The 21,190-nt window shown below is 40.0% G+C and overlaps 2 protein-coding genes across 2 annotated transcripts in view; one reads left to right on the top strand and one right to left on the bottom strand.

Moving 5' to 3' along the window:
• TG (thyroglobulin) overlaps positions 1-21,190 on the top strand; it is a 145,237-nt gene that overhangs the window by 85,170 nt on the left and 38,877 nt on the right.
• SLA (Src like adaptor) lies at positions 199-20,166 on the bottom strand. The gene is made up of 8 exons (XM_050321699.1): positions 19,944-20,166; positions 14,755-14,848; positions 9,343-9,442; positions 5,986-6,072; positions 4,551-4,654; positions 2,962-3,093; positions 1,989-2,121; positions 199-1,058 (listed from the first exon to the last, which is right to left on the bottom strand). Exons 2-8 carry the CDS (start codon positions 14,813-14,815, stop codon positions 839-841), a joined length of 837 nt encoding a protein of 278 aa, XP_050177656.1. The 5' UTR covers positions 14,816-14,848; positions 19,944-20,166; the 3' UTR covers positions 199-838.

The raw sequence follows: 21,190 nt of genomic DNA, 5'->3' as shown, positions 1-21,190 counted from the left end.
ACAATATTATCACATTTTACTTTTTGTTTAACCCCCCTTTGTTCTCTGTTTTATATCTGCTACACTATGAGCAGCTGAGTTACATGTTTGGATATGTCTGTACTCCCATCTCAGGGATAAGCAGGAACTGCTTTTCTCTGTGAATTAGGCCTGTTCTTAATTTTGTGGCTACTTTAATTAAGAACTGTGGTTCTTAATTTTGACGCTGCAGGCCATTGTGAGCAGATGAATTAAATGCTACTTGTAAAGTCAGTGATTTTAATTTTTTCTCCTAAAATGTAAGTATGGAGTCAATATAATCAGGTGTTTCTTGGATGCTGGATGTTAAATACTTTCTTGAAGTTATTGACAACTTTCTGACCCACTGTCAATGACAATGGATAATTCTACATTGAGAACAAAAAGGCTCCTTTTTCCAACGTAGATGGATTCTGTAAAGGTGGTTTTCAGCCTTGTGGAGAATATCAGAGCAAGACTTAATTTAAGTTCTTGAGCTGCAGTTAGTCCTTGCCTATGCAGTCACCTTTGTACAGTGCTGGGCATCAACCTGCCTCACTTGGCTTCTGATTTAAAGTCTATCTCCATTTTTGCTGTTTGTGAGCCAGTTCTAATTTCAGGTACACTGGGGACATTCCCAGCATGTTCCATGGCTGAGATAGCACCCTTGAGAAGGTCTCTGAGTAACATTTGGAAGAGAAATGCAGAAGTTCTAGAGTTGGGTCACCAACTGGGGTGCCTGTATTTCTCAGCTGTTGAAGGACTGCAGGACCATGGGGTGCTCTGGGTTTCTCTTCTAACACCTCAGTTGTTGGGTTTTTTCCCACTGATTGTCTTATATTTAGTCTTCATAGTATGTAGGTGGCAAGTGAAGGGCACTTTTACGTTTGTTCCCTGTGTATATAAGAGATTGCGCTTTCTTCTTTCTGGCACTTGCAAAAGAAGAGTTGTCATCCTCTGTTAGGGAGAGGTAGGAAGCGATACTTTCCCTCAGGCCATAGCTGAGACAAGAGTCATCCATTGCTGCCAGGGTGCTTTTGGTATCTTCAGTCACCTCCAGCCTTTAAAAGAACAAAATTTTATTACTGTTTCAGCTACATGGACTGAGCCTATTGTTATAATATTAACAGTATTTAAACCTAATAATGTTATTTTTGTTGTATAAAAAAATTCCTACCTCATAAATCATTGAAAATTCCTGTCACTTAGCAATTTTCAAAAAAAACCAGTACAACAGTGATATCTTAATATTTTTTGGCATCTGAAAAGGAAATAGCAACTATACTCTCTTCTTAATCTGTAGGAAAAATGACCTCAATACTGCACAAAATTTTCTTGCTCTCAAAAACATGAATATGTTTTGTGAAGAAGGAGTAGTGGAGGGAAATTTACACTTCAAAAGTAAAAGGTGCTTTTGTTTCTGAGGTTGGTTGTTTCCCCAGCTTTTGAAACCTGACCTACTTTCTCTAGTTGCAGTTGTGATATTAGAAATCTCGCGAACTTCAAGTTGGGCTGTGTGTTGAGAGAGGCACAACAGGTCTGGGGTGATGTGTTCACTGCACCTGTGCTGCTTCATGGATGGTCACCACGTGAGCAAGGGGGAGCCCCTTCAGTTGGGGCTCACCTGAAAGCCATTGCACATCAGTGTGGCAGTGGTGGTGGATCTGATCAGGCTTTGTGACCTGGCTCTTACTCCTGCCCCCTTTTTGGAAGGGACTCAGGAGTCCCAAGGGGACTGCATATGTGAATAGCTGGATGGCAGAAATGATTGAATGCTGACTGTACTTTCTTTCAAAGTTAGACGTAGATTATCAGTTAGAGAGTTGAGCATCCAGTGCTCAGGGGTTAACTTGCTGCCAGAAGATTGTCTAATCTTTAAAACTGGTCTCAGGAGGAGGAAATGGCTGTATCTTCTGAGTTACAAGTACAAGGATATACAAGGACTGGAAAACACCCTTGTTGTTTCTGGCAGCCTGTGTTGAATGTGGTACCTGTGAATGTTTCTCCAGCTGAAATTTTTATTCCTCATCACCACAGGAGGAACTGGATTCGTCATGGTGTTGTTGTTAGTGCACTGGGTAAGACAAGGTGTTGTGAGGACACAGCAGAGACCATCAGCAACTTCTGAATGGGAAAAATGAATACACAGACAGTTAATGTTTGTTCACTGTTTTCTTTCCTTGGCACATGCTCAAATAAACAGTTTTGGACTCTGTAAATTGTGTGTTCTCAGCAAGGACACAATAACACAGGCTTAACTTTTTCCTTTTCTCATACCTTTGCCTTTTAATTTATCACAGGATATATTTTATAGAGTACAAGTGAGGAACTGAGACGCAGAGAGATAAAGTGACTTGCTCAGAGACTAGAAGGGAGTTTGTGACAGAGTAGAAACATAACCATATATATATGTGTGTATATATATATATAAATAAAACTCCTGTCCAAATTCTTACTCCTCTGTTTATATCATTGGACTTGAGAGTTTCTTTTGCATATTTTGAATGTGAATATGACTTTTCTCCCCAGCTGATCAGAGTACTCTTTTTTCAAAGTACTTTGTACTTTGAAAAGTATACTTTATTATTTAGCTATGAAATAAGCAGGTACGGTAACTTAACACTTAAAAAATTACAGAGTACCCATTACTAATTAAAGCACAGAACCTGTTGTTCTCTTGTAACTTTTAGGCAATTAGTTTATTGCAGTTTTCTTCCGCATTTTAAAATGTTCTCATTATGATACATTGTAACTAGAACCACTTAGTTGTGCAGTTTGCACAGGTAAGGGCAGCATATTTGTATTTAGGGTGAGAAATAAAGTAAAAGACTATAAACCAACATTTTTTCCATTGCTTGGTCTGTGGCAAGTCTTGGACATAGGCAAAACTTCTCGTTCTGGGCCTTTGAGATATAGTTTTACAGTTGCCAGTGGGCAATATGTTTATTCTGCACTTATTTTTACCTGAGTAGTGATTGACCAGGTCTTCAAGGCACTGAAAGGTTTGACGGGGAGAGATGTAATACCAGTTATTTGGAAGGCGGAAGATCCTGTAATGTTTCACTTGCCTGTGTCGCACTGACAAGGAATACAACCCTGGGGAAAGAGAAGAACTAGTTACACCAAAGTAGGGCTGCAATTCTGGGTGAGTAACAGTGACCACAACCAGAGTATCTGTAAGATGTGGTGCCCTTATCCAAAACATCCCAGAAAAATCTGAAAAAACCCGACTGGCCATCCTAATTTCTACTTATTCTTTTTATATATACTTAATTAAAATAAAGAGTACAACATCAGGGCATGAGATTTTGGTTGAACTTAAATTTCTGGTGTGCTTTTCCTTTATTTTTGCTGGTTTGGGATCTTTTGAAATTGTGTAAAGGAGTTGGCCTTTACAGAAGTTGTTTGCCTTCTGCTGAAGAGGGAGATCAGACTCACAGGCTGGTATGTGCTGCTTTAGTCAGCTTTGATTCATGTAGTAGCTGAGACCTGATAATGAAGTCCTGGCAAGAGATAGGAGATGGCCACTTAGATTTTTCTATTTCTTTGTTTAAAACTGTTATGCAGCATCTATTGGCAAGGACTGAATGCTAATCCTAAATTTCCTTGAATTTAGTGTAGGTATTAAGAAACTGTTTGGCCTGTAGTATGCAAGAGGTCAGAACAGCTGATTTTTTATTCTCATTTAACTGTAGTGTCATGGCATTAGGACGTGGGTTTGTGCTTCAGAAAATGAAGGCAGCACATTACACATGGGAGATCTGTTCAGCCTGGAGAAGAGGAGACTGAGGAGAGACCTTGTTGCAGTTACAACTTTCTCAGGAGGGGATGAGGAGAGGCAGGCACTGATCTCTTCTCTCTGGTGACCATGACAGGACCCGAGGGAACAGCATGAAGCTGTGCCAGGGGAAGTTTAGGTTGGATATTAGGAAAAGGTTTTTCACCCAGAGGGTGGTCGGGCACTGGAACTGGCTCCCCAGGGCAGTGGTCACAGCACCAAGCCTGTCAGAGTTCAAGAAGCATTTGGACAACACTCAGGCACATGGTGTGACTCTTGGGGGGTCCTGTGCAGGACCAGCAGTTGGACTCAGTGATCCCTATAGGCTCCCTTCCAACTCAGGGTATTCTAGGATTCTATGTTCCCACTGAAGAGAATAAAAGTACAAAGTTGGTAGAGTACAATTCCCCTATAGCAAGAGAAAGAAACTAAAATTGAAGGCATGTAATTTTTAAAAAGTAAACAAAATTAAGAAGTCCCACTGCCTCATAAGGTTTGCATGAGACCAAAGTAAATAATAGTGTTTGAACAACTGTGTCTTGTTTGTGCTGATGCCCATGGAACTTTCCATGGCCATCACTAATCCTGTTTCCAGCACTGCTCAAAATGTAGGTGACTGATGAAGGCTGGCACACTGCACTGGGTGCCTTTGCCTTCCCATTGTATACATCTTCTGGGTTTGGACTGATCCAGATGAAGCAGGACAGGGAGTGAATTAAAGAGCTGTAAAACTGTTAATGTCTGAGATCAAGGGGGAAAAATTGTATTTTCTCACCTTTCCTTGTTTCACTCTCTCTGATCATGAAGGAGCCGACCTTGGTGTTGGGTAGCTGTAGAAGTTCCTCTGCTTTTTCTCTTCCCAGCCCTTCAAATAACCAGCTGTGAAGCAGGAAAAAACAAATTCTGAAATTTGGACACCAGTGAAACAGAGAGCAGCATGTGGCTGTGAAAGTGCTGCATTAGCCAGGAAAAGTGACTGCAAAAATAACACTGTGGCTTTCTATAGTTATTCTCTGAACTGCATTCAGGCATGTTTCCCCAGTTTATGGAGAAAATTCTGCTGTCATTGAGTTCCATTAACTTTTTTGAGGCAAAGAAAAGAATGAATAAGGTTTGGACTTACTAAGGAAAACAAAACTTTTTGAGCTGCCTTGATCTGAATTGCTGGGGACTGATTCATGTAGTATATTGATGACATCTGTGGCATTAGTTAAATCTCTCTTTTTCATTTAAACCACTTTTGTTACCCCCAAATTGTATTATAAATAAACCCCAAATAAATTACAATTTTCCTTCTTCTAGGGAACAGTCCAGCCATTTGAGTGAATTGGCTTTGTGGAGAAGGATATCAGTCCTACTAATTTTCACTACAGCTTGGTGCAGTGCTGTGTTTTGCCACAGCCAGTGTCTGACCATGTAACTGGGCTTGCTCAGCTGGTCTAGAGATACTGGCATTTTATTTTAAAGTTGTTCTCATGTGTTTGATCCAGTCTGCTGTCATCAAAATGGTCTTGGGGAAGGTTTCAGACAGTAGCTTCCCTTCCCATTGCTCTGTCTCTGGGAAAGCATCTCTGTTTCAGGAGGATATAAAAGCACTTGCATAGTTCACAGTGAAATTCACAGTTCATATCCTTAAAATTAAACAGGTATTAAAGAAAACAGGTATTAAAGAAAACTTCTAAGCGTATGCTTTAATATTCTTTTTTTTTTTCCCTGAGTGGTGTCCAGGGCTACAAAAAAGTCTCTGAACTTTCCTTAGTTCTTCCAGTGAGAGAGTTTACATTCTTGAATGACTTATTAGTGTTTCTGTTTGTTCTTTTTGGTCTGTTTTCCATGGGAAAACCTAGCTTAAAATTTACTCTTTGTAAATATTAAAAATTCATTCTAAATAGGCTCTCTTTATCAATGTCTTACAATTAGAGATCAGTTCATGCAATGAATGCATGTTAAATATCTTCTATGACATTTGAGGTGGTTTTGGCCCTTTCCAACATTTAACAGAAGGATTTTTTCCTTTTCATTTAATCTAAATTTATATGTGGATTTGATGTTTTCAGTTTTCAAAGGAGCTATCTTATAATGTCAATAAATAAAATTTCTGTCTGTCAAGTCACTAGTGCCATGGTTTGGATTATGACACCGAATAACCAATCAGAGCAGTATATGTAAAAACACAGTGTTGAAAGGCTGTGGGAAATGCATTTACTTACCCGTGATAAACCTTTGCTACATATTTTCCTGGAATATAGTTTTCTCGACCTGTTGTGAGGGAATGGACTCTCCACCAGCCTCCTTCACTGTGTGAAAGCAAAAGAAGGGATATTTTCAGAGCTTCTCCTCGTTTTGGAAATTAGTGGAGATATAGATTAGCCTGTAACCTGCTCTCTGTGCTCCTGAACCTATTTGTTCAGAAAGGGACCCAAGTTTGTTTCATTTTGAGTAGTTCCATTTCTAAACCTACTTGAGAATTAAGTTTGGACACAGAAATAAGCTACATTTGTTCCATTTAAATTACGTAAGTAATAAAATATTTTTCTGTAGTTAGAAGAAGAAGGGTAAATACTTAGTGGTTAAACCATGCTGTGCTCTGCCTTCCCACAGCTAGACTTGTACTGGTACCCAAGATATTCCATTTACAGCTGAATATGCTGTGTCTGGACAGCCCTGTAGTTACTCCTGTAACATCAGGATAGAGGTACTTGGGAAATGGATCGTGTTTGCTTTGGAACAGGCTTTCAGTCCAACAGAACCTGGTTTGTGGTTTGCTGTTTTTCTTGTCTTCAGTGAGTTGCAGACCAGATTCCAATGAAAAAGACCTTGTAGCTGAAGCCAGGTGACTAGACATACACATTTTCACTGATATATCTTCGCTTATTGCTGTGATAATGAATGCTGGCTTTGTCTTTTGAATACCTTCATAAATCCAGGGTACCAAGTTTTCACTGGGGTGCTGCAGAGCTTTAGTGATAGTGCAAGGATGCTGATGATTGATGGGTTCTCTCCACCTTCACTTTAAGAGTTGAAATCCCAATAACAGTGTCTTGTGTTTGAATGCTGGTTTTCATATAAGTGTTCCCAAATAGACTGTTAACATATAAATATTCCAGACTGCAGACCAGAGTCTCAGTGTATGTCAAAACAGCTGAGCAGAAAACTCTTAGGTGAAATGTAATGAGTTACAGCCACTGGGACCATGGACCATGGTCTATGCTGAGGGAAAAAGAGAAGTATCTACTGCTTGGAGCTGGAAATTTCAGGGCCCCACAAGTTTTGTTTGTGGTTTTCCAGCTGATATGAAAGTATCTATAAGAATTTTAGGTTATTTTTGTCTTTTTTTCCCCATAACTCTCCTAGACAGAACCAAGAATGGCAATAAGAAAAAAACAGAGAGACTCATCATCTCTCTTGCTCCAAACTTTAATATTACTAACCCTGAAAAATCCCTAAGATAATTAAAATTTCCAAAGCAGCACACCTCTCCTGGGGCAGGAGCTACAGAAATTGTGCAGTCTGGGAGGAATCTTGGAGGACATTTGGGTTGACTGCTGCCAGCAGTTGTTCATCTGGTAATGAAAGGTGCCTGACAAGTGTGGAGAGTGAGAAACTGTGCCAGTGGTGCTTATCTAATCCTGCCAACACAGAGCAATCACAAATATCTGTGAGGACTTGTATTTCCTATGGAGGTTCCATATATCATGTTCCTGGCAGGACTGGCGGGGCTGATTGCTGCTACACATTGTTGCTTTGGCAGAAAGCTGCCCTTGTAAAAGCAGTATTTGCTGCCTGCTCATGCTGACTTCTCTCTCTGTGGTGACTCCTCATCACCTGTGCTCCGGTCCTGCCATACTACTCTTCTTTTATTCAGTTATTTGAATGACTTGAGAAGAGGAGTGTGTGTGCCTATGGGCAGGAAGATGCTGCAGTCAAACAGTTCCTACCAACATCAGAACATACCCTGGTAGGAAAACAGGTCCTGCATTAGGACACTGTGGTTTGCATAGAGCATTGAACTGTCTTGTCTTCTGTGAACAAGGTCATGATTTAAAACAGGAAGGGGAAAGTTCCCATCAAGGCTTGCTTTGCCTCTTATTTACCGTCAGGAGAAGCTCTTGATCACTGCACAACAGGCAGACATGCCAAGAACTTCTGCTGAAAAAGCCTGTTTTATTAGAAGTTGTACTTTGCAGCATGTATATGCATATGATACACCACACATATAATTACCATTGATACAGGCATGTGCAGTTGTGTGGTGGTGTGAGGGCTCAAAGCTGGTGAAAGCTGAGAGTGAGGCTTTAAGCTGGAATTTCTAAGCTGAAGCAGTTGTACCATTTCATGTATGTTATTTATGCAAACTGGAGCAAGGTTTAAACTGCTGGAAGTTACCAGAGAAGAATCCCCCTGGTTTAGGGAAGCTCTTCATCAGCAGAAGATTTATCTAGTGATAGAGTCTTATGACCTTTATGTTCAGGGAGGCAGCGAAAGCAGAACGTAACTGCAGCCATCCTGGGTCAGACCAAAGGTCCACACAGCCCTGTGCCTTGTGACTGACAAAGGCCATTGCAGGTCATGGTGGCCTGGAAAAGAGTTTGAGAATTCATGAACCATCAGTGATACTTGTCTTGAGTACTTCTGTCCTCCAGCCATTTGACTTTCTCAGGTAGAGAATTTGTTTTATGAATTTAAAGTCCACAGAGGATTTCTCCACTATAAATGTGGCTGATCTCTCCTTGAATCCATCTGCTCCACCAGCTGCAAAACTGAAATCTTTCATTTCATTTTGAGCAGTGCAAAGAGAGGCTGTGGGGCCAAGTAGCTTCTGGGAGGTCATTGTGTGCTGATACAAGTTGTGCATAAAAGAATATCAGGGCTGCTGACTTTCACTTTGCAAGAAATGTGCTCACTCTTCTGTCTGGTAATATTTGTACTATGCTTAAGGTCAGTCTCACCTAGTGTTCTTAAGCCTGCCTCGTTCTGGGGCTGATAAATTTTGGAACTGGCTGGGAAATCACTGACTTTTTTTTTTTTTATCCCCACTAAGAAAATGCAAAATCCATTAAAAAATAGGAAAAAAAAAGGTTTTAATTTTATTTTTGTTAGATTTGCCTTAAATCTAGGATGAAGTCCTAAGACCTAATCATAATAGACCGTTAGATTAAGAAGGACAAGAGAGAAAATGAAAGATACACTTGACATAGAGAATTTCAGAATTATTTTCTTTTTTTATGTGATTCAAACTATTTTGGCTCTTAGTCTGTTTTCCTCTAACATTAGGGGAATACTTTCTGAAAGTCATTTTTCAAAACAGTATTCTGTTCTGAGTCCTATTTTAGAATAGAGTCTGAATCAGCTTAAGTAACCATGTCAGAGGAATCTAAGAATCAAAGAACAATCTGTAATACCAAATTCTTAAAATACAGGGAAATTTACACCTTGGTTAAGCATCTTTCCTTGAAAATTCTGAACTCTGTTCTGCTGAACTGCATCCAGTTTGGGCCAGGTGCATAAAACAGAACTTGACATCAATTGTAATAAAACCTAATTTAAAAATAAATTGATCCACTTACTCTGATAGCACACGTAGTTTTTCCCCTACATGAAATATAGGTTGGCTTATGTCTGCTGAAGGATAATCATAGAGGACAGCAAGGAAGTCACTCTCCTGGCCTGTTAAAGAAGAAGGAAAATGTCACTTAAAACAAATATAGAGTTCTGAAACAGAAATGGATTTTTCAACAAGTATGATATATTTTATGTAGTAGGTCAAATGGGAAAAAATATCTCTGAAATGTCACTTGGTAAACATAAGCAGCTCAAGATGAACCTATAGCTTTATAAGAAGAATGCAAAGATGCTAGAAATGAAAAATGTCGTTTGGTTAATTGTAAGCAGCTAAATTTAAAGCACTTTTTCTAGTAATTACCATATTTAAAGGACATATTCGTTGTGAAACTAGAAAAAATAGTATTTATAGTATTAGGAAGTAACACAGTTTGAGTAATGCCTCTGTAATTGCCTCTAACTACAGTTTTGTAGCATTATATTTAGGACAAGGAAGATGCATGTTGAGTTGATCATCTAGCACTATGGATCATTTAGCACCACTGATACTTTTCAAAGGTTTGAAATAAGTTTAGATCAAGGTCAATGAGAATCTGGCCATTATTTCCCACTTCCATCACTTTTTAAAATGAGCTTGATGAACAACCACTGCACTTTGTGATCCCCTTTGTGTGGAAACTGGATTCTGTAACTCAACATGTGCAAAAAGGGGAATGAATTCGGGGTAGGAGATAAAGTAATTAAACAGAGAATTAGACTAATTTCTGCATCTTGTTAGTTTTTTTAATTTAATGTAGATTCTTTGCCAACTTCTCTTTAAGGAGGACAGCTTTTTAGGGAAACCTAGGTGCAACATTCTGAATGAATGCTGAGACTGGCTCTGTGTTTTCATGCCATGTGTCTCAAGGCCTTAGAAACAACTCACACTGATAACAATAAAAGGCTGAAGGAAACATGCAGGAAAGAAACACAACAAGTTGCTCAGAGAAGTTGTGAATGCCCCATCCCTGGAAGTGTTCAAGGCCAGGCTGGATGGGGCCCTGAGCAACCTGATGTGCTTGGCATCCCTTCCCATGGCATTGGCACTGGAATTGGATAAACTTTAAGATCCCTTCCAACCCAAACCATTCTATGATTATTTTGACACTGTGTTTAGTATTAGTATTGCCACGGTTTTCTTAGTTGATTAGTGTGACTGAATTAAACAAGACTAGTCCAGTACAGCTGATTGTTGTGATTAATCTACTGTAACTTATTATACAGTTAGTTCAACCCTGCTGAAGAAATTCTATGCTAAGCCTTTGACTGCCTCCTTGTTCCACACAGAAAACTTGGGTGATACTTTCTCTGTCCATGAAACTACCTATTACTTGAGGCCTAACAAGACAAAGCATTGGTGCTGTCCTTTTTTTGACAGAACAAAATCTTTACCCAGGGCTACAAGAAATACAGGCCAAAAGGTACATTTTAAGAACTGCAAAATGAGGATAAAGTGACATCACTTAATTTCTCATTGCAGATTGTAAGTCAGCAGTTCTACATGGAATATAATTATTTTGAGCTTAATGACAATGTTTTTAGCAATGCTTTTTTAAAGTTCTGTTGTTTATTTATAAATGTTCTGTTTCCACAGTGAAAGGGCAGAAATGAAGTGCTTTTCTGCTCCCCTTCCTTGTGTACTGGTGGTTTGCATTTCGTTACGCACTGTAGGGTATGTGACTTCTTCTCTACTCTAGCAAGACCTGTGTTACTTTGCTTACACTTTCATCTTTATATTCGTTCTTTGTTTCAATTTTGCATGCCAATTTGTAGTTCTGAAAAGGAAGGAATTTATCATAGTGTTAGCTTCCACATCCATTGCAAATGTTACCTCTTAAACTATATACACTTAAAGTGTAAATAGAGGACCCCTCGTTCTTCACAAAGAGGACTTTGTTTTAATTGGTATTTAAATCAAACCTCACTGGGGTTTTTGGTCACACAAAATACTCCACCACGCTCTACAACATTTCACAGAACCCAGACTAGCTCCGTACAAACACAAAAGACTGGAAACAGGAACTAAACAAATTATACTCTTTCTCCACGCAGTGATCTAATAGATCTGATCTGATGAGTTCCCCACACTTTCTAGTTGTAAAAGAAAAAAGATCTGGCTAAGTTTTTCTAACACAAGCTCTCCTCCGCAGTGCAAGTGTAGGTTACATCTGAAATGGAAAACATCAAAAGTTAGAGTGGAAAGATCGAAGCACAATCATTTCCACTGAATCAGGTGTTAATATTGAGTGGGTTTTTTAAGAGTAGGAAATGAATGTGAAATGCATGCTAATTTTAGATGTCTGCATCCCTGAATGTGTTACAAAGTGCAAGACTGAATGTTGCATCCTTCAAATTATTCACTGTGAATGGACTAAGTATAAGAGTGTAGGAGGAGCACAGGCAGATTATCCGGAGTCAGCTCATGACCCTCAAAAACCTGCTGTGCTGTGCGCTGGTGTGGTCCATGCCTTGAGTGGGAACGAACTTCATGCATCATCCAGGTTTACTGTCCAGAAGAAATACTATGATTTATGGCATGGTGTGTACCAGAGGGGGTGAAGGAGGACACTCTGCATCTGGGAGACTGTCTGTGCAGCACTGAGAGGTGTGGCTGCAGAGTCACACTCTGGTGCCCAAATTAGATCTGAACCAGCCAGCCTGGGAACCAAGAGCTATGCAGGTGCAGCTCAGTAGGGATTAACCTTTGATTCAGGATCCCAAGGAAGGAGAAAAGAGGGGGTGGGCTCACAATCCCTGATGACCCCTTGCTGCCCTGGCTACTGTTATCAGTACCTGGGTGATGCCAGGGATGCCCGTGCAGTGTGCTGTCAGGTGGGTACAGTTATCCTTGGAGTCCAAATGCCTCCTTGTGAAATGCAGCTTTTACACTGTTCCCTTTCTCAGGACCAAGACTGGTGCACTGGTGGTGGGGAAAGCACAAGGTTTGCTTTCAGTGCAGCTTTCAGGCAGCACAAGGGGCTCATGGGGGTGTTCGTGGGTATTCACACTGCAAATCAAGTCTGCAGGCTTCAGTTAGCTGTTTCTTCCCCTTTTTGCTGGACATTCTTTCCTTTCATTCTTTCCCTTCTGTTTCAGTCCTTCATTTTATTCATTTTATTCACCAAAATGAACTAGTGTCCAAACTACTTTTCCTAATAACTATTTCAACTGGAATCTATGGATCGGATCCTGTGCCTCAGTTAAATCAAAGATGGCTGTTCCTGGCCTGGAGGAAATCTTCTGTGTTTTGTAATGTGATTTGTAGTTTGATCTGCTCAGGAAGACAAACAGATAAAACCTCACTGGATTAATCACAACATATGCTTTTAGTACCAGGTTCATTTTTAGAGGTCTTTTTCCATCAGATTTGGAGGACAGTACTGATGTTTGTATTCCCAACTTTCATTAGCAATATCTAAGCCATTATGAAAGATGCTGGTCTGATCTAGACTAAGAGATACATCCAAAGAGCAAGGCAGGCTGATAAATCATAGAATCATAGAATAGTTTGGGTTGGAAGGGACCTTTACAAGTCATCTAGCCTAACCCTCTGCAATGAGCAGGGACATCTTCAGCCAGATCAGGTTGCTCAGAGCCCCATCCAACCTGACGAAAGTTCCTAGAGGTGGGGCATCTACCACCTCTCTAGGCAACCTGGTCTAGTGTTGCACCACCCTCACTGTAAAAAAATTCTTCCTTATATCTGATCTAAATCTACCCTATTTTAGTTTCAAACCATTACCCATTGTCATATGACAACAAGCTCTACTGAAAGGGTGCATAGGAGAGGTGTGCAATCACTGATAATTTTTGTGGCTAAAATCCTGCATTTGAATGTTTCAGCAGAGGTGTCTGGTGCAATTCCAGCTATGTGAAATGTCCGAGACACCCCTGTGCCCTTGGCAGATGCCACTGCAGCCATGGGAGACTTGTTCTTTCCCCAGGTGTTAGCAGGAGGTCAGGCAGGATTAACAAATCACCTTTCTAGGTGTTCTAGATGTGAAGGAGAGTGCAAGTTGGATAAATGGATATTTTCCCCTTGTAATTGTTGCGCTATTGATGTTTGTTGAATTATCTTTTAGGGGTGTGTTTTATTTACATCACAGGAAGGGATGCAGTTGTTTTTAGCCCTGCTAAATCCTGAGTTTTAGCATGTGCAGGAATAGTACAAACTTGGTCACAGCTATGGCATGCTCCTTAGTGAGGTCCTGCTCTGAGTGTGTGCATGTCTCTGTTTGGATGGTTATTTATGATATTTGTGTCAGCAGTTGTTGGGAATATCAGCATAAGGCACTCTTCTTCCAAAAAACAAACAAACAAACAAACAAACAAAAACCACCAAAAACAAATTGTCTTTTAATGTTATGGACCTCTGAGTAGTATTTTGTCTCTGCTCTATTAGGACCTAGGGCTGCAAGGCTGCTCATATCAGCTAGTGCCTGGCCATGCTGAAAGAAAGGCTTGGTTTCCTTGCAGCAATAATGAAACCAGACTGATTCCTTATCTTTATAATAATGATCAGCCAACCAGCTTTCACGGAAACGCCAAAAGTTTTGATTAATGCCTTCCCCCTCTAGAAAAAAAGTAACTCAAAACCCCCCACCCCAAACCCAAAGCTAAAACCCAAAACTTTTTCTCTTCCTCACCTTCGGGGGGTGGTTTATTGCAGCTCTTGTGCCAGCTGCCTGTCTCACTGCATCACGAGAGCTGAGGCTGCGCTGACTCTCCACCCACTCACTCAGTTTGGAGCAGCAGGTCACTGCATCCCTCCTGCTTTCCCCATCAGATACCTGACCTCCACCAGCCTATGGGAGTGGCAGGGGGGCATTTGCAACCTGATTTATTCACATGTGGATGCACAGGGCAGATGTGTTGCATTCACCTTTGGCAGCTTGCCTGGTGAAACTTGTATTTCTGTATAACCTTTATCGATAAACCTGGTGAAAAGTTGGTTGTGGGCCACAGTGGGCATGAGGTTCAGTGCAAGCATAACATCATTAAAATTTTTAACCTTAAGTGAAAGAGACCCAAACTTCAAGAACAAATCTGTATAAAATACCCCATGCATCTGTGTCAAAACACAAAATTTCTGGTTTCTGAAGTAGCTTTTAAGTGCTTTCTGATTTGGAAGGAACGTCTTTCAAGGATCACCGGCAAATAATAAATTTAACATTCAGGATTTTTTGTCAAAGTACTTCCTGGAAAATGAGCTAGAATGTAGCTAAAAATAAGCACTGTCTAGTGGAAATCCTTTTCCCACAGCAGTCATGCACTTCCCTGCTCTTACTACGTCAGGCAGGCGAAGGAAGACACATGGATGAATCTACCATATCTTTGGAACATCATTTTCTCTTGAAAGAAATGAAACGAGTGCTTACCCCTTGGGCTTGGCATGTTTCTTTCTTCGGAGGCTCTTGGAGTTTTCACAGTATTTCCCATTGCGCTCTCTAATTCCACCAAAGTTCTTCAGAACTAAATCAAAGGAGGTATTGAAATTTAACATCAGAATAACACCTGCTGTGCCAGCAGATGAGAAATGACCTAGTTTGGGTGTCTCTAGTTTTATACAGTTTTGCTTTTGAGAGCTCTTGTGCCAAATTCATGTGAGAGTTTTACATACTTGCTAAACTCTCACCACTTTGGTGCTTTTATCAGGGGAATAGCAGAAAACCACAGCTAGGGAAGTTGCTCAGAAGAACACGATGTAGTAAAAGTTTCCATTACCAGTACCTCAGCACAATAGGAAGTAACAGCAGAGCCATGCCCATACAATCATTTCGTATACAAAATGTTCTTTTCAGCATTCTGAAGATGCAAAGGATCTATTTAGACTGATGTACCTGGTTTCCAGTGCTGTACCTAAGTTGCTTTACTATTGAAAACATAGAACATTGCTTGGTAGGTTTTCTCTGATGCAGTTGTGTTCTCAGGTGTTACTTTTTTAAAGTAAAGTTACTTTAAAAGTAAAACTTTAAAAGTAAAACTTTAAAAGTAAAACTTTTAAAGTAACACCTTGCCTAAAAATTTTTTTATCTTAAAACAGTTCTCTGGTGTAAAAGCAGTGGTGCAAATTCTTCAGATACTTGTTTTAAAAAGTTTTGGTGGATGTACAAGAAACAATATCAGGCAATTGTGGAACTAAATACTGTGAGAGGAATAGTTCCTTCTTATGGCTTTGCTGCAGCCATTCTAATTCTCCCTGACAGAGAGAAAAACCCCTTGGATGTGGAAGGTGTCTCATGCTATGGTATATTTTCACATGCTATGGTATATTTTCACATGTTGTGGTATATTTTCAGAGGGAATGGAGAATAATCTATATCCATTTAAAAACTGTACATCAAAGCAAAGTAACTCTACACCACTAGCAAATGGGTAATTATTTTTGCAAAAATATATTTCTGTCCTTTGCCCTGCAAAAATTATTTCAGGAGTTCTAGCAGCATAGAGTGGCTGCTCTGCATCTTTTTGTCTTTTCTAGTTTAAGTATTTCAAAGATGATTACTGATTTTGATGTGCTGCTCTTTACTTATGCAGGCTACAGCCTGACAGTGTCAGCTAGAGAGGTGTCAGCCCTGAGAAGCAAAAATGCTGACATCAGCAAGACTTTATTACTAATTGTCTTTTGGAATAAGACTGGCAGAACTTGAGAATGCTGATTATTACCATAAATTTTTTATGTCTTACAACCAGTTTAGGAAGATGCCCTACAGAATAAAGTGCCATTCAAAGGAAAGAAAATTTGTCCTTTATCAGAAGCACGGAGATCAGTGCTAGAACAGATGGTAGTGCACAGTTTGACTCTACCTCATCTGATTTCCAAGCTTCTTAGTGCTTGTTCCCAAAGGCTCTTTGCTAGAATTCTCTATTTCACTGGCCAAATGGCACATTACCCCTTTGCTGTCTGCACTCAGAACGAGCTTGTGGCACATCTGTAGGGTGTAGCTGTGCCAGTGTCTTTCTGACAAGCACCTGAAAGCTGCTGTCACAAGAACAAAAAACTGTTTTGTTGCCTGATAGAAGAAGTCTAGAAGCTGAATAAAACAGCAGCCATAAATTTAAATAAGCTATTTGGGTATTCATGTTTGAAGAAAAAAGGTCTCTTTTGATAGAAAACAAAAAATCTTTCTCCATTTAAATGCACCTAAATTTCTAAGACTGAAACTTGAATTCACTTTTTCAGGCACTGTCTGCTTGCAAGATCATAATTTCCTGATCTAACTATGAATATTTTTCTGCAAAACCCAATTTTAATTTATTGAATGTTTTCTCAGTTGTATCCCATTAAGAAGTATACCCAGAGAAGTAGTGCAGCCAGTGCTTTGGCTACAGATATTATAGATGTTCCTGGCTCATCTTCAAATTAGTCAGAAATTTTCCTGGGCACAGCACTAGAGAGCTCAACAGGGCTGAAAAAGTCAGACAGGGAAGTGAGATAAATACCTGGACAGATAACCTCTACTGAGCTCTGTGCTCTAGTAGCTACATTTTTGCAGTAATTTAAAAGGGAAGCTCAAATCTTGCTCAGTGTACAGTAACTGAGCTGCAGTTACCAAAAATGTTGTGCAATTTCAGATAGATGACAAGAATGACAGCATCAACATCTTATGCTTGTATATAATTTTGACCCATGCAATTGTTATTTAGATGAGAATAGCTCAAATTTTGTCTCCCAAAGGTCTGAAAAAAAATATAAAAAATAAGGGTCCTACCTCTGTGCACCCCTTTATGTACCCCTTTGTGCTGGGTCTTGGTATTTGAGGGCCAGGAGAGTAAGTCATCCTACTAGTGTCAGACTTGTGACCAAATGCTTTCAAGGGCACTTTTTCTACTCTTAATTTCAGGTGTGCCTGAGTCACTTTAGAAAGTGATAGGTAGTATTTGTACATGATGGAAAGAGTCCTCTAAATTTTACCTTATGCTTACAAACTTCCTAAAAGCGTGGCACATTTGACCACAGCACCTTCAGTTTTCTGGAAACTCTAAACGTTGCTTTAAAAACACCTGAAATATTTTTTGCAGGTTTTCTTATATGTAGTTTGCAATTAAGCCACTGTCTTGTCCAGAGGGGTTAAATACTGGACAACAGGCAAGTTCCTATTTGATGTTTTTGCAGAGCATGTCCAAAACTGGCCTGGCTCACTTCTGCCGTACCAGACCGATGCCCCCAGGCATCTTTCTTCTCTAAGGACCTCTGCAGTCATTAGGACAGAGTTTGCAGCCCCATGCTGCTGCTTTAGGTGTGGAGGAATCTGACTTACAGAAAATACAAATGTTATAAAGTACTTTCAGTAACAGTGAAGAGCAATGACGTCTTGGACTTTGAGGTCACCAGCGTTTGCCGTGTCTCGCTGCATTTTCCATGCTCATTTACTGTCACTGCCATTGGTGGCATAAAGTCTTAGAGATGAAAGTGATAGAGAGTTCGAGATGTTCTCTAGACCCATGGCAGAAGGGTTCAATAAAAATAAACAAATGGAAAGCTGCGACCCTTGCTGTTGATTCACTTAACCGAAGTGATTAAAAGGTGCACTTTGCTCTCAAGTGAGTAATGGAACTTAATGGCTTAAGTAACTCATGCTTGTGTTGATTATTGGCAGCACAATATAAATGCATTGTATTGCTGTATGAGAAATTCTTTGGTGGTTTTCTGAAATTTGGAGACACCCTGAAAAAATGCACTTAGCAGAAGCTTTAGAGATCTTGTGGCTAAACCATTTTTTATCACTGAAGTCAATAGCAGAACAGTAACAGTTTTATAGATTATAGTCCTTTGAAATAGCAAATCTGCTCCAGGAACTGAATCTCACTTGAATTAATAATTGGGGTTGAAGGGACCTTTAAAGGCCCCCTAGTCCAACACTCCTGCCATTGGCAGGGACATCTGCAGTTGGATCATGTAGCCAGAGCCCTGTCCAACCTGGCTTTGAATGCTTCCAAGGATGGGGCATCTACCAACTCTGTGGGCAACCTGTTTTCATGTTTCACCCCCTTCACCATAAGAAATTTGTTCCTTATATCTAAACTTGATGGCAGAGTTTGGGATACAAGTAGAGGTGGCATCCCTCTGTCATAGAAGCAGATAATTATGCCAGATCCAAAGGAAATAATTCATTGAGGGGTGGTTGGAAAGAACTAAGGGGAAATGATAAACACTAAAGTCATCAACTCCAAGCCCTGCATAGAGGAGTGCATCTGCTGCTTAGCTCAGAGGAACCGCTGGGCGGCTGGGCTGCAACCCAAAATCCACCTGCGGCTCTACCCACTCACCGGCCACCTCCTCAGGCTTGTGTGGAAATTTGATTTTAACCATTAAGATCACATTTGCAGTGTTCCAGGCACTGGTCCTTCCTCCCCTCCCCTTTCCACTTGTGCACATGCTGCTTGAGGAAAGGTGGTTGCTGCAGACATAAGTGTTTGCACACATACAGCTACTCATTCTCAGTGATCTTCGCTGCCAAAAGGAAGGTGAGGAAACATCCAAAGTCTCAGTCCTGCTCTGCGTCCTATTGATCAGTGGCAGAACTCTCAGTGGATATGAATTCTTCACCTGTCAAGGCTGGAATCCAGCTGACCTATATCAGGGGTCCCCAAAACCTGTAGTACAGATTTCCCCTTCCGTTCCTGTGTGCAGCACGTGCAGCAATAACTTCCCCTTGCAGAATTTGTTCTCTGAGAAAACGCGCTCCTGGAGGCGTTAAATAGTGTGGAACACAGGAAAGTCTGTCACTTTGGAAGAACTTTTTCAAGGTTATATTTAAAATGAGGGGTAGTAAATATAAAGAAATTAAAATAAGAGAAATAAGAAGGCAAATAAGCACCTGAGTAAAGCCCGTCTACAAGGAATACCACAGACTAGTAAAATTAGGACATTCATCATTCCTGGGATGCTATATCCTATTTTATTTTTGTTTCCTGGTATCCACATCTATACTGCCAGTGTCTTACAATTTAATTCTCAATAAGGTTCCCAGGCAATGTCTGAATCCCATTTAGCTAGAAAATGAAAGCACCAGCATCCTGTTATTTTTTCATGTGGGGGAAAAAAAAAGCAGATTAGATTTCAGAAGCTGTATATTTTCTGGTGAATTTTCCTTAATTTGTCATTCTTTGAACATCCTTTCAGCTTTGAGACACTTGTACCTTTGCACTTAAAAAAAACAATATAATACTCTCATCAAAGTAATTCACAGAAACATGCAATCATGAAACGACACAGAAACACACCACAGTATGCACACTTCTAACACTTTGAATAAAAAGCCCACTAAACTGCGGGGTCATATTTTGGGTTATAGTAAAAAGCAGTTTGCTTCAGCATAAGGTCCTAAGCATCTATCTTATTATGAGCTTTCAGCAGAAATACTCCTTGTCCCTTCTATCTTTAGTACCACTCTTAAGAAAAGGATCAAGGCAGGCTCTTCTATTTCTACCTTTGGTGGTACTTGAAATCCATGATCTGAATATTGTCATTGTTAATGAAATAGAACTCCCTTTTATATAAATAAAATTGAGGCATTTGGTCCTGTATGCAGATAATCTAAAACATTATCAGAGCAATGATTACCTTTAAATGCTGGGCATGGTGTTCCAGGTTGCAGTAGTTCTGAAAAAAGCCGTAGTCATAATACTGCTCTCATGCTGCCAGCAAGGTTTAGCTGATCAAGTCGAGGAGCAGCCGGTCGAATGAGTGTGTTGTGAAGTTCACGCTGTCATGTAGAGCAGCATTTGCCAAACAGGCCACATACTTCCTCTCTGAGAAATAAGGAAGGCTCAAAGTGTTTGCAACAGATGAGGTTCCTGTTGCAAGTCACTACTGAAGGCACTTTTTATCTATGGGCTGAGAAAAACAGGGAGGTTTTCAACGTATTGCATCAGGGCTGGTTTTAGCAGATATTAAAAAATGAGTAAAAATAACGTGGTTTACATTACTTACACAAAAATGGTTTCTGTGTTTTTTTAATTCTTCCAAATTTATTTATCTAGTAATCCCCATTCCCCAACTGTTTTGTTTTATGTAGTTCGCTATTTTTTTTCAGACAGACAGGAAGAGGCACAAAATACTGTTTTCACTCTTATTGAGTCTGAATAGGAATGCAAGCTTTGCTTTATTCTTTACTCTGTACCCCAAAATACCTCTGTCTGCAAATAATTGAAACATTATCAGCAATAAAGAAATAGGGATGGAAAGCCTGTTTATGAAACCCATTTTCACATCAGTTGTACAAAGTACAGAAGCCTCAGGACCTTCTTCATCTCACTGTCTGAGGTAGGGGAACCAAGATACTGGCCTATTAAATAACCTGACTAAGGGCACTGAAGAATATAGTACTGTGGATACCAATATAGAAATTGAAGGAATTTATTAAGGTTTACCCTTTGCTTTTATAATGAAGATGTGATTTGAAAAGCTCATATCCTTGATGTTGTATAGAAAAATTAAAAAAAAAAAAAAAAAAAAAAGGAAAACCCAGCAAACCCAAGTAGAGCTCCTACTTCACACCAGAGTAGCTCCAAGTAGATGGTTATTGTAATACCAGTCTGATGATGAAAACTAAGAGTTGACAAGCTGTGAGAGCTGTTGAGTAACTGTTATCGGAACAAGAAAACACTGATCAAATCCCAAAGCTGTGCCAAAATTTGGAGCTACGGTAGTTTCAGGAGAATATCCTTTCTCTTTAGTGGGCTGTGCTAGCAGTCCTCAGTTTGAAGGGACAGGAAAGCATTAGGGAACTTGATAAGCAAGTCAGTCTAGAGCATACAGCTTTGACAGCATTGTAGCCAGTGCTCTAGGAGCTGGTTTTACTGTAATGC

This window comes from Myiozetetes cayanensis, unplaced genomic scaffold (assembly GCF_022539395.1).
Source record: "Myiozetetes cayanensis isolate MyiCay16 unplaced genomic scaffold, myiCay2020 scf1, whole genome shotgun sequence".
Taxonomy (NCBI): domain Eukaryota; kingdom Metazoa; phylum Chordata; class Aves; order Passeriformes; family Tyrannidae; genus Myiozetetes; species Myiozetetes cayanensis.
The sequence above is the reverse complement of the archived record's forward strand: the minus strand, read 5'-3'. Positions and strand labels throughout refer to the sequence as shown.

Bases quoted from the DNA above. Each gene is read 5' to 3' on its own strand.
- SLA (XM_050321699.1), bottom strand. From the start codon at position 14,815: ATGGGAAATACTGTGAAAACTCCAAGAGCCTCCGAAGAAAGAAACATG. The intron at 3,094-4,550 runs GTGAGAAAATAC...CTCTTTCCCCAG, and splicing joins AGAGAGTGAAACAAGGAAAG to GGTTGTATTCCTTGTCAGTG. The intron at 2,122-2,961 runs GTAAAAATAAGT...TTTCCCATTCAG, and splicing joins CCTGGTCAATCACTACTCAG to AAGTTGCTGATGGTCTCTGC.